At 37.1% G+C, this 12,783-nt stretch overlaps 1 protein-coding gene across 10 annotated transcripts in view; it reads right to left on the reverse strand.

Moving 5' to 3' along the window:
* Nucleotides 1-4,122: 4,122 nt before the first annotated feature.
* HOMER1 (homer scaffold protein 1) overlaps nt 4,123-12,783 on the reverse strand; it is a 169,126-nt gene continuing 160,465 nt past the window's right edge. For all 10 annotated transcript variants that reach the window (XM_007486428.3, XM_007486427.3, XM_007486424.3 and 7 more), the window contains one exon: nt 4,123-7,867. In XM_007486428.3, coding sequence (XP_007486490.1) covers nt 7,679-7,867 — 189 coding nt within the window. In that variant the 3' untranslated portion in view covers nt 4,123-7,678. The remainder of the gene's footprint in view (nt 7,868-12,783) is intronic.

Consider the following 12,783-nt stretch of genomic DNA (forward strand, 5'->3'; position numbering starts at 1 on the left):
TTGTACTTCTCAGGTGGTGTCTGCCTAGAGAAGGAAAACTAATTTTAGTCTAGAGGACACATAACGAAGAAGCCAACCCTGCTAGTTAGGGGTGGGGAATAATCATGTGCTGTTGTCCAAAACCAAAAAGAGGATTTCTGGAATCTTCGCCTGGGTGTTATCTCTACTACTGATAAGTGACCTTCCAGCCACTTCTGGATGTGAGCCAACCTGAAAAACATTAAGGGCCATTAAAAAAAGTAACTGAACATACTTTGAACAAAGTCTATTATCAAGGCAAATGAGGTGTTACCCATTCTAGCAAGGAATACAATTTTAAAACAAACAGTAACTATTAAAAAGCAACTGTGAGACATTCAGGCTTTGAGACTTTGGTTTGTTAAAAAATATGGCAACAGTAGCTCTCCATCTTGCTAGGGCAAGAGCTCGTCTAGACTGCTTTGTCTGAAGGCAGAGCAACAAGGGTTGGCCAAAGCCTATGGGAAATACAGGAAACATGCCCTTCAAACTGACTTGTAGAGGGCACCCCAGTAAAATGATAGTGTTAAGCTTCTAGAAGTTTCCTCTTATACTGTCCCCCCTATAATGGCTAACATCAATTTGACGACTCTGGAAGACTTTTAGGCTTTTTACATTATTGGATAAAAGTTGGCAGAGAAAAGTCTTTAGTATTTTGGCTCTCAGGGCATGGGCTCTCAGCATATTAACTGCATATTTGACACTGGAATACGTAGGCAAAAGTAGATTAAAGGAAGCAAAGCTTAGATGAAAGTACGTAATGTGTAGTTAGAAAATCTTGAACCCCTCACACTTCATTACCCTGAATGCTTTTCCCTTTGTGAACGTTTGCATCTTCATGTAATTGTTTATAAATTCTGTAGCTCCTCTCTATCACTCTTCTCTTGAGACTGGGGGCTGGGCTGGTTAATTTTTTTACTTTAGTTATTATTTTTATATTAATGGTATTATTAATACTATAATTAATTATTAATATAATTAATAATAATTTTGAGGACATAATCATTATTATATATTAATTTTAATCTTTATAATAAGAATAACAATCCAAAGAATAATGAAAATTCATATTATCTGTGAGGCCCAGCTGTTTAGCTAGTGATGGAGAAGGAATCTTTAGATCCTGGAGAAAACTCAAAAGAGAACCCTAAACAATATCCTTTTGGGGAAAGTTGCTCTGTCTCAGCAAGGAATATCAAGATGGCATGTTATGGTATAGAAATCACCAAATTTGGAGTCAGAGAACCTGGTTCTGACTTACCAGTTGTGTGACCTTGGAACAATATTTGTCTCCCAACTGGTTACATTTGGGATCTTTCATGACACAGACTACATATAGCCTACAACAATATTAAAAGTGCTGCTAAGTTATTGCCACATTATCATGCAGATAAAATGGACCAATGGAAATTAGTCAGATCAATTATTCACATGCCCACTTTGTGTAGGATGTGCAATCAATTTTTAATCTCAGTACTATACTCTTCTACTCCCTTCTATTACTCAATCAACCCACTCAAGCTTTCAGAGCCTTATTTCCCTAATCTGTAAGATGTCAAGGTGGCAAACAAACGGGCAGCCCAAAGGCAGCAAAACTGAGTGTGGCCAGAACCAGATTAAATTGTAATTGGGAAATGTTTAACAAAATAAATAAAAAACACAATACGACATAGATGATGTGAAGATGTGATTTTCCACATCAATATGCAGCTCTCAGAGATGTTTTTATTTGAATTGGACACCAGTGGACTTGATCTCTAAAGGTCTTTTGGGATCACAGCTCTCTGCTGGCAGCCTAAAATGACTAGGATGGCCCGTGGCAACTCCTGGATCATTGGGCTCAGCTCATGGTAGAGGATTTTCCTATGGAAAGCAGATCTTTAATTTCATTATAAGTTAGAGAGAAAATGATTTCCTTTGCCTGATCTGTTTTAAAGCCACGTCTTCTTGACAATAGCTATTCCATAAAATGAGTTCTTAACAGAAGAGGGAAAACTTTACGTTTATCTATATATAGATGAGTTGTTTCTAATAAACAGACAGGAAGAAAGTGATCACTTGCTAGAAAAGTGTTTACTAGCACATCATTTCCTGTGGCCACCTTGATTAGACTAATTAAGAATTTATTAGGGAACTATTACCATGGTAACTGGCTGTCATTACAAGGAAAAAACCACTGCATCCATCTAGCACAAATACATCTGAGAAAAATAGGTCAAAGCCTCACAGACTAAACAGTCCCTAGGATCACCTATCTTAATCATTGTACCACAGGATTCAGGGATGGTCTTGAGATTCTTACACTAAGTTAAAAATTCAGGTATTACACACAATAGATAGGTGGTTGCCCAAAACTGCAGTTTATTATAGCAACCACCCCAAAAGTCCTTTTAGTCCAGAATGTTCACAATTGAATGGATTTACTCAGAAAAGATTGCAAAATGGGGTCAGCTGGGTGGCTCAGTGGTTTGAGAGCCAGGTCCAGAGATGGGAGGTCCTGGGTTCAAATCTGACCTCAGACACCTCTAAGTTGTAACCTTGGGCAAGTCATTTAACCTCCACTGCCTAGTCCCTATCACTCTTTCTGCCTTAGAACCAATATACGGTATTGATTCAAAGAGAGAAAGTACAAGTTTTTTAACAAAGACTACAAAAGAAGAAGCTTTTTAAGGAATGTTACTCATGTTTTGACATCTAGAGAGCAAGTTGGCAAAAATGAAGGCCCTCCAATTAAAAGCAAATGGCATGAATAATGGTCCTTCTTCCTTTGGGGGCTTACCTAAACCATTTCTGCTATTAGCTCCTCCTGTCCCCTGGAAAACAAAGGACAAAAGGGTCATGATAGGAATATAAAAGAATGACATGTGCTCTCAATCCTGTTTAAAGAAATAGAAATATATTTAGTCAGGAAGTCTGCATTTTCTAACCAAGACACATTTTTGTCTTGTAATGCAAATGGTACAAGATATAGAAGTGATTTTCTTATATTAAACTTTAATTTATTAATATGTATAATTATAACAATTTATTATAAATATAATGGAGTAATTAATTATATTAAATAGGTATTAATCAATGAGGGAAGTGGAAGTGATTTGTATAATTGGATAAGAAATCATGAAATTCTCCCCTGTTGTTTCAAGGTTTTGTTTTTTTTCCCGTTAAGCCTGTTACCTCTAGACATGTCTTAAAGGCATGTAGTTTTCCACAGCACTGGATTTGGAGCCAGAGAGCTTGTTTTAGAATCCCTACTCCACTCTTCACCAACCATAGGATCTTGACTCTCCCTATCCCTCAGTTTCTACATTTGTAGAACTAGATGATTTCTGAGGCCCCCCCAGCTCTTAACCCATGATTTTATAATCTGTACAGAAGAACAATACATAAGAAAATGTTAAGATCTAATCTAATATCCTGTTGAGTTGTCACAATTCTACAAATGGGTTACAGAATAAATCAAAACCCCATTTACTTCCCCCCCACACCCACACACCTTGATACTTTTTAAATAAAGTTTCCAAAATATTTTATAACATTTCATATATACATTTTATTCTGAGAAATGCAACTTGCTAATAACAGTTAAGCCAAATTCTAGTTGATATCTTTAAGAAACGCATTTGTATCAATCTCTGCTTCTTACCTTAAAAATTTTCTTCTAGAAAATTTTAATTGTGTTTTCCAAATGAGCAATAAAGAAACAATGTCAAGTATCTCAGAGGCAAAGTTAAGATTCAATGATGGAAAAATATTTACGAATACATAGAAATCATTGAAGCTATTTTTTAATGTATAATTAAAGCTAAGATTTAAAAAAAGAGACACATCTAACTTCTGATATTGCATTAAATTTGACTGAGTCCAATCCAAAGGTGGCTCATTCTGTCCAAACTGGGCACTTTAAGATCCACAGAACAGGAGTGAGAAAGCCTAATCATACTCCCAGAATCTGCCACTGACTATATGATCTTGGTGTAGAGTCAGTCAACTGGTCTCTTTGAGCTCTATTTTTCTCATCGGTAAATAGAGAAAGTGGGTAAAATGGTGTCTAAGGTGCCTTCTAGGTCTCACATTCAGTATTTCATTAAGGCAATATAGCACAAATGGTGAAGAATAGATTTTATTTTTTCCTGGATAAAGAAATGAGTTTAAATATGTGGCTTAGTTTTGTCAGGGGACCTATCCCCTTAGGTCTACCTGTAAACATCTTTATCATTTAGATTAATAGTATCTAAGGCCACTTTGAGCTCTAAAGTTCTCTAAATCCAAGATCATTTTTATCTCCTTTTGGCAAGTTAAACAATAGCAAGGCAGTAAGGATAAGAGGGTCCTAGAATTCTTCTAATGGGCCAAGAGAAATGCAACTTCCAAGGTGGGGGGGGGAAGAGAGCGAGAGAGCGAGAGAGAGAGAGAAAGAGAGCGAGAGAGAGAGAGAGAGAGAGAGAGAGAGAGAGAGAGAGAGAGAGAGAGAGAGAAGAGAGAGAGAGAGAGAGAGAGAGAGAGAGAGAGAGAGAGAGAGAGAGAGAGCGAGTGAGAGAGAGAGAGAGAGCAAGAGAGCGGGAGGGGGGGACAGGTCAAAAACTAATTTTCCACGCAGGGAAATACTTATAAAACCTTTTATGTCAAAGTCAGGATTTCACAACATAACACACTAATGCAAAATCCAGTAGCACCTGTAAGATTTAAGTAAATGCTGCCATCACTTAGACACTTTTTAAATACCTGTAAAAGATTTGAGAAAAGAAAAATAAAGAGAAAAAGTACATTCTCCAGAGAACAGCAAGTGTATTTCAAAATAAAAATTGTATTTTTGTTTTTCTTGTTTTTTTTTCCAAAAAATTTTTAACAAGACTCTATGATTCTCATATAACAAGTTATACATGATGTGATTGCTCTGGCCCCTATCCCACCCCCACCCCTACCCCGTGTCGTTCCATATCCCCACTCTGTGGTTATCTTCTGGCAAATATGTATATGACTGTGTCTCCACAGTTGGATCTAAATATAGGTACACTATGTAGTACTTTTCTCTGGGAAAAATTAGTTTCTCAAATATGTAAATGTTCATTTTCATCATGATACAGAAATGGAGGGCCTACAAGAGGCACACAAGCTAATTAGGACCCGCAGATGACAATTTCCAGACACTCACCTGCTTTACATGAACATTGAAAATATTCATAACAATAAGATTTTATTTATATGTGCACTTATATCCACCTTATCCCCTATAATGTACATGTCTTGGGACAATCTGGGAATTTAAAAGGTGCAGCCTTCAATAGGTAGATAATCTCTAAAAAACCAAAAACTATCCTCTATGGGACAAGGAAAAAAATCTCAAAAAATTTCCAATTTCAAATTTCATTTCAGTAGGAAAATATTAAAAATAATTTTCTGTGTATATACATATGCTTATATGTATATATTGAATGACACATGTCTCACATATTAATTTTACAATTCAAGTGGAGACATTTTAGTGAACTATTATTTTCCCACATTTAAATGACACTTATGTCAAATTGTAAAAATATTTTAATTATTACATCATTAAAATGATAATTCACTTGCCATGCCATCAACTTACATAATTTTATTTCATTATGACTAAATTCCCTCATCCCCAAGTCGAAACCTCCATTTAAATGAATAATCTCAGGGCTCTTTGTCCCTTGGGGACTCGCGGGTACCATGACATCTTCTACTTCTCAATTCCAGCCATCCAATAAAACTAACTATGTGACTTACCATAGAAATCTCTCAGCTCTGAGCAATTTAGCTATATTGTTCTCCCCAGAATAAGAGGTGAGAAAATAGCCTAAAATAGATGAAGGCGACTTACAGGATGTTTGAGCACATATAATACAGGATGACTGAGGGTCTGATGGGAAGTTTTCAGGAGACACCCGATAACTTACCGTTAAAGTATAATCGTATAAATAAACCCTTTGGGTGTTTATACTCTTTCTAGTATAAAGTAACGTGTATGCATCAGAAACATACACACATACATATAAACAGACCCACATGTTCTAGTATGGAGTTATCTGTCCATGAAGTGGAAAATGCGGTCTGTGGTACAAATTTATTCACTCTCTTAACTTTGTGTAATGTTTCAATTGCTGCAGGATGCACATGAAAAATCAGTGCCTCTTGAGACAAATCTTGAGAGTCAGACACTCATTCATCCATTTTAAAAAAAGATCCTCTCCAACGTTATAGGTATTTTACAGCGAGGATGGAGTTTGATGCAATTCCTACTCAGTAAGCAGACAAAATGACACTTGGCTTACCTTTCAAAGATTTTCTTAAAATAAATATATCATATAAAGAAATGCAGGTTTGCCAAAAATCTTTTTAAAATTACATCAAAACAACTTTAAAACCTGTTCACTGGGCAGAGCCTTGTGAACTCGATTCCTGTGTTGAAACACCTAGTTAACAGTTCAAAATATTGCCTAGTGTGGTTTGGATACAGATGTGGTGTGAAGACCCAGACAGAGTAAACCTGTCTCTATCTCAATTTGCTATTATCACAGCAGCGAGAAACAGTTCTCTTGGTCGGGCAAGTTCAACATAAATGTATCCCCTTTAAAACAGCTATACATCCTTAAAATGAGCTATAATAAACAGAGTTATTAGTTCCCCATTCGCCACTATTACACTTAAAATTGAAATGCATTGATCATTCAGAAAATATTTCTTGCAAAATATATAAATAAAACATCTTAATGTAACTGCATATTTTGTAAATATCCTTAACATTGCTAGACCAGACCATCGATGGCCGGGTGTTATATTTCAGTACAGTATGTCAAATTTATCAGAAATTTAAAAAGAAATTTTTTCTGAGGGACTCAGCTGCCTTCATTTGTTGGCTTTAAAATGTGTAATAAAATGGGAGACAGTATCTTATCCTAAATACATGGAATCAATATGGAAAAGTAAACCATACACTGGACAGTATCATAGAACACCAGAGTGAACAAGAGTGAAATCTCTTCCAGTATAAAAAAAGGGAAGAATTCTATACAAGCAGTTATATTATCTGTGTTTCAATTAAAGATGCATTTCGCTCTCACTCCTGGCAAGAATTAATTGGTAAAGACACTGCCTTGCAACAGTGCAAAGTATCCTGAGAAATCATTAAGATTACAACAACAACAACAAAAACAAACAAACAAAAAAAAAACACAGGGCTTTCATCACTAAGTTTTGGGGGCTTTTTTTTGCACAAAACACAGCAGTTAGATATTTTAAATAAATAAATTTAAAAAGCAGATAATCTACAACTGTGTCTAAAAGAACAACCAAAAAAAAAAAGGGCAGGGGATGTGACCCAGACACGGCTAATTCTCCCACTGGCTAATATCAGAAAAGGATTGCATCAAATGACTATTAATAGCTTTCTAGTTAACTATGGCCAATAATGTACAAGGAGGTAATTTGTAGTTCAAGTTTTTCATTTTGTTTTTAACTAGCTACAAGCTGAATTCTAAATTTTACACTGAAATATCCTATTCCAATTTGCAAGTAGGTCCTCCTCGTGGAGGAGTGATATCCTAATTTTGTGCAACTTTGATGCAGAGCCCAAGGTAGTCCTATGAAGAAGAGACAGCGCATCTTTCAAAGGATCAGCACTGAAATCCCAGGTCCTTTAGCTGCACTCTAGGAGCTTGGCCAGGTTATCTCGTAATTCTGTTAGTTCGAATATTTTCCCATCAAGAATTTCTAAAAGTGTCTTCAAATTATTGCGAAAAGCTTCTTGCTCATTCTGACTTTTCTCCAGGCGCTGCTCTAGATCAGAGAGTTGTCCTTCAAGGTCTTTGTTTCGAATTTCTACATCCTTTAGAGAAAGAAGGGGAATATGTTAACTCAGACTTTCAGTGGAAAAATAATAATTTAGCAAGCTCAGGGTACACAGCATATAATAATTTTTTTAGTTCCCCATCTCAAGATCAAAAGAGTTTCTGAAATTTAAAATCCAGTTAAGAATAGGGGATAAGGGAGTACTTAGGTAGCTTAGCAGATTCAGAACAAGGTCTGGAATTGGCAGGACCTGGGTTCAAGTATGACCCCAGACACTTCCCAACTATGTGAATCTGTGCAAGTCACTTAATTGTCTAGCCCTGACTGCTCTTCTGTCTTAGAATTGATAACGAGACAGAGGGTAAGGGTTTTAAAAAAGAAAAGAATAGAGGATAAGAGAGAAGGACTGACCCTGTGATTTTATTATGAAATTCTCAAATGAGAATTTCCTCTACCAGTGCAGTTTGTGACCTTTTCTGTAATTCAAGCCTTAAAGTGGGTCATCTAGAACCCAGAGTTACACGACCAATAAGTATAAAGAGGTGGCACTTGAACCCAGACCTCACTATCTCTGCTTTCCATTAATTTCTTCAGGAAACTATATGAAACATAATTAAAAGAAAAAAATAAACCAAGATAACTTAACCTGAGACAGATTACTAATCTTTCTTTCTTTCTTTCTTTCTTTCTTTCTTTCTTTCTTTCTTTCTTTCTTTCTTTCTTTCTTTCTTTCTTTCTTTCTTTCTTTCTTTCTTTCTTTCTTTCTTTCTTTCTTTCTTTCTTTCTTTCTTTCTTTCTTTCTTTCTCTCTCTCTCTCTCTTTCCTTCCTTCCTTCCTTCCTTCCTTCCTTCCTTCCTTCCTTCCTTCCTTCCTTCCTTCCTTCCTTCCTTCCTTCCTTCCTTCCTTCCTTCCTTCCTTCCTTCCTTCCTTCCTTCCTTCCTTCCTTCCTTCCTTCCTTCCACCTTACTTTCTGTCCCAGTAAGGACAGAAAGGCATGGGTTAGGCAAACAGAGTTAAGTGACTTACACAGGGCCATAAAACTAGGAAGTGTCTGAACCCAGATTTGAGCCCAGGGTGTCCCAACTCCAGGTCTAGCTCCCTATTAACTGTCACACCTAGCTATGATTACTCCTCAGTATTTCAAAAGATCACTGCAAGAATTTTTGCCAAAGTTAGTACTGCTAAATGGACAGATATAGCTGGTTTTTTTTCATTTTTTTTCCTTTATTTTAGTTCAGTAATAAATTTACACATAAGTTTTCCAAGGTTAGATATATCTGTTTTGAAAGACAGTTATCTCACTTCTTTCACTGCTTATTGTCTGTTTTCTCACATACAAGGCACGAGGTTCTGCTTCTTAAGGTTTTGTTCTCCTTACGCTACCTGCCTTTGGCATCTAAAAGAGGAGATGAGACATAAATCAGGTAACTTTTCCATTTTGGGCACGGGAGAAGAATGCCAGAAATGGTTTCGATGAGGCTAGAAAAGATCTAAGGTCTTCAGAAAATAGAGGCAGATTGGCATTCTGGGAAGACTTTCTCCTCTTTCCTTCCCCTTCACACACACACACACATTCTACTATAGAGCATTGCCTCTACCTTTAATTCGATCCATAACATATATATCTGTTATTAGATGGCCATCATGTTCAAGACTCTATTGGCTACTGAAGAGACAAATGAACAAGACAGTTTCTTTAAGGAACTTATAACCTAACAGGAAAAGGATGCATGTACTTGAATACTCCGACACCTGTATTAAGTACAAAAGGGAGATTTGGAACAAGGTCACATAAGGAATTTGAGGAGGGAGAATCATTTGAGCTAGGAGGACTGGAGGAGGCTCCATGGAGGGGCTGGCCTGTCTGCTGCCCCCTGAAGAAAGAAAAAAGTTTCAGCAGGTAACATGAAAGAAGTCTGTTCTTAGTATGGCTGGCAGCCTGGGAAAGGGTTCAGAGACAAGAGAGGGACAGGGAAGATCAGGGGATGGCTTTGGGAGATGTCTGCACTGAGGGAGTCAGAGGGAAGAAGGTGTACAGTGCTGGGTCTGGAGTTAGGAAGACCTGAGTTCAGATCTGCCTTCAGATATTTACTAGTGACCCTGAGCAAGTCACTTAATCTCTGTCTGCCTCAGTATCCTAAACTGTGAAATGAGAGTAATACCAACTTCCCAAAGCGATGGTGAAGATTGCATGTAATAATAATTATAAAGCATTTACAGTGCTGGCACATAGTAAGGATTTAAAATGTTAGTTATTATTGTTATTCTTATAATAACCGTATCATCTATTATATGAGTACATTGAATATGTTGCAGAAGATGCAAACAGTTGAGAATAAGAACAATTCTATATCTGGATTTCCTATAGGCATCTCAAACTTGCCACATCTAAAATAATTAATTATCTCTCTAGGTTCTTCCCCCTCTGACCCTCATCCTGAGATCCACCTTTCCAAAGTGGTACAACTAAGTAAGGAAGTATAAATCCAACCTCTGACACTTAATAGTTGTATTTTACTAGGCAAGTCACTTAATCCTGTCTGCCTCTGTTTCCTCATCTGTAAAACAGGGATAATAATAGCAATATAATAGAAATATCCTAGGATTGTTGTGAGGATAAACTAGGATAACATTTGTTTGATTTTTTAAAAATTCTTTTAAAAATATTTAATTTTTCTTTTTTCCTATTAAATATTTTATTTTTACAATTTTTTCCATGATTCCATGATTCATGTTTCCTCCCTCCCTTCATCCTTCCCCCCTCCCGGAGTTGACAACAATTCCACTGAGTTATACAATATATAATATACTTTTATTTATTTTTAAATATTTTTCAGTGGTTACATGATTCACATTCTCTCCTCCCCCTCCCCCAGAGTTGACAAGCAATTCCACTGGGTTATACAATATATAATATAATTTCATTTATTTTTTAAAAATATTTTTCCATAGTTATAGGATTCTCATTCTCTCTCTTCCCTCTTCCCTCCCTGCTCCTGGAGCTGACAAACAATTCCACTAGGTTATACATGTATTATAATATAACATTTGTAAAGCATTCCACAAACCTTAAGTGCTATATGTTAGTTATTATTATTATTACTATTGTAATTAGTTGAAATTTTTTCCTGCATATTGATATAATCATTTGGTTTTAGTTGTTTTAAACTTTTAATATGATGTCATAGTTTCCTGAATTTTGAACCAAACTAGCATTCCAGGTATAAACCCAACTTTGTCACAGTGAATATTTTTATGTTGCTATAGTCTTTTTGCTAGGACTTTATTATTAGTGATATTGTATCGTTCTGTTTCCCAACTTGATCTCTCTAGTTTAGGAATATTGTTCTCATCAAAAGAATTAAGTAGCAGGCTTTTTCCTCAATCATTGAGAGGAATTCATGTAGCATTGGTTTTAACTGTTCTTTAGATAGGAGATGCAATTTATCTGCAAATTTGCCTGGACCAGGGCTTTTGCCTTTGGTAGGTCTTTATGATTTGTTCAATCTCACTGATTGAGACTCAATTAGGATCTCGTTCATGTTTGGTGAATTTGAGTATCTTGTGTTTCTATAAGTATATCTTTATCTACCCCCTTTAGAATCCTCAGTTTTGTATATAGTATATAATTGGAAATAGTAAGTTCTTTCTTCTTAAACCCTTACTTTCCATCTTGGAACCAATCTATGGATTGGGCGGTAAGGGCTAGGCAACGGGGTTGAGTGGCTTGCCCCGGATCCCAGAGCTAGGAAATGTATGAAGCCACACCTGAACCCAGAACCTTCTGCTTCCCGGTCTGGCTCTTGATCCACCGAGCCACTCAGCTGCCCCTTAGATGATTCTCTTCTAATCTTGCCTCTCCAAAGCCAGAACCAACTCCCAAATGGCACTGCCAGGACGTGAAAGGGGGCTGCTGATGCTGGTAAGGAAGGGAGCAATTCTGCAGGAAAATGGAGATACCCCAATGGCCCCAGCACAGAAAGCTGAAGGTGCTCGAGATGCCAAGTGAATCATGTGAATTTTTGACTACGTACTGTTGGCAACTAGACAGTCGAAATATTGTCTTAAATGATGTCTAGAGCTTATTACTAAACCCCATGAGAGCCTGGCTTCTCCCACTCCTAAGGACGTGGGAAGAAGAGGAGAGGCCACATGAGAAAGAGGGTCAGACTTCCTGCTCTACTACAGTCTTTTGTACCAGAACCACATACATCTGTGCCACATGGAAGGGGAGGAGCCGAGGTCCTCACAACAGCCCCCGAACAGGGTATGGAGAGCCTGTCATGGAAGGGGGAGCAGAGCTGCACTGATTGAGTCAGCAATGGTTTTTGGTGGGGGATGAAGGGGGAGTTTCTAGGCTGATTGTTTTAGTAGATTCGCCATAAGGGTAGATCCAAGATGGCGGTTCCATTCCCTTCTCTCCTCTTCCACCACAGGACAGCATCAATTTGTTCCTAAATTTGCTTCTATTTCTTTAAAGTTTATTTTACACTTCTGGTCACCTAGTCTATAAAAGCTGGCATAAAGATAAAACTGTGGTTAACACTCGCTTTGTTGGTATGTATGTGTTTCATTTGTTCAAAAGCAATTGAGAGGGAAATCATAGGGAAAGAGAGAGAGAGAGAGATGAACAGATACCTACTGACTTTCTAATCTCTAGGATTTTCCCTAGCTGGAGCTCAAAACTAGAAAGAAAAAAGAAATGTTACTGATGATCTATTTTTATAGCTTCTCAAACACAGAGAAGATCAAATGAAACTGGACTCTCTGGGATGTAGAATGAGGCCAGTGCTTTGGTGGAAGTTGTATCTGGCATACAAGGTTGAACTTCAGACAATTTTCCCTTTCCCACTGTTCTAGTGTATGGAGCAGATTTACTAGGAAGAGCATTCCCCAAAGAACAGGACTGAGAATACTGATTAAAGAGAAAGCAGAGCCCTAAAGGAGGAGCTG

Source organism: Monodelphis domestica, chromosome 3, assembly GCF_027887165.1.
Source record: "Monodelphis domestica isolate mMonDom1 chromosome 3, mMonDom1.pri, whole genome shotgun sequence".
Classification (NCBI taxonomy): Eukaryota; Metazoa; Chordata; class Mammalia; order Didelphimorphia; family Didelphidae; genus Monodelphis; species Monodelphis domestica.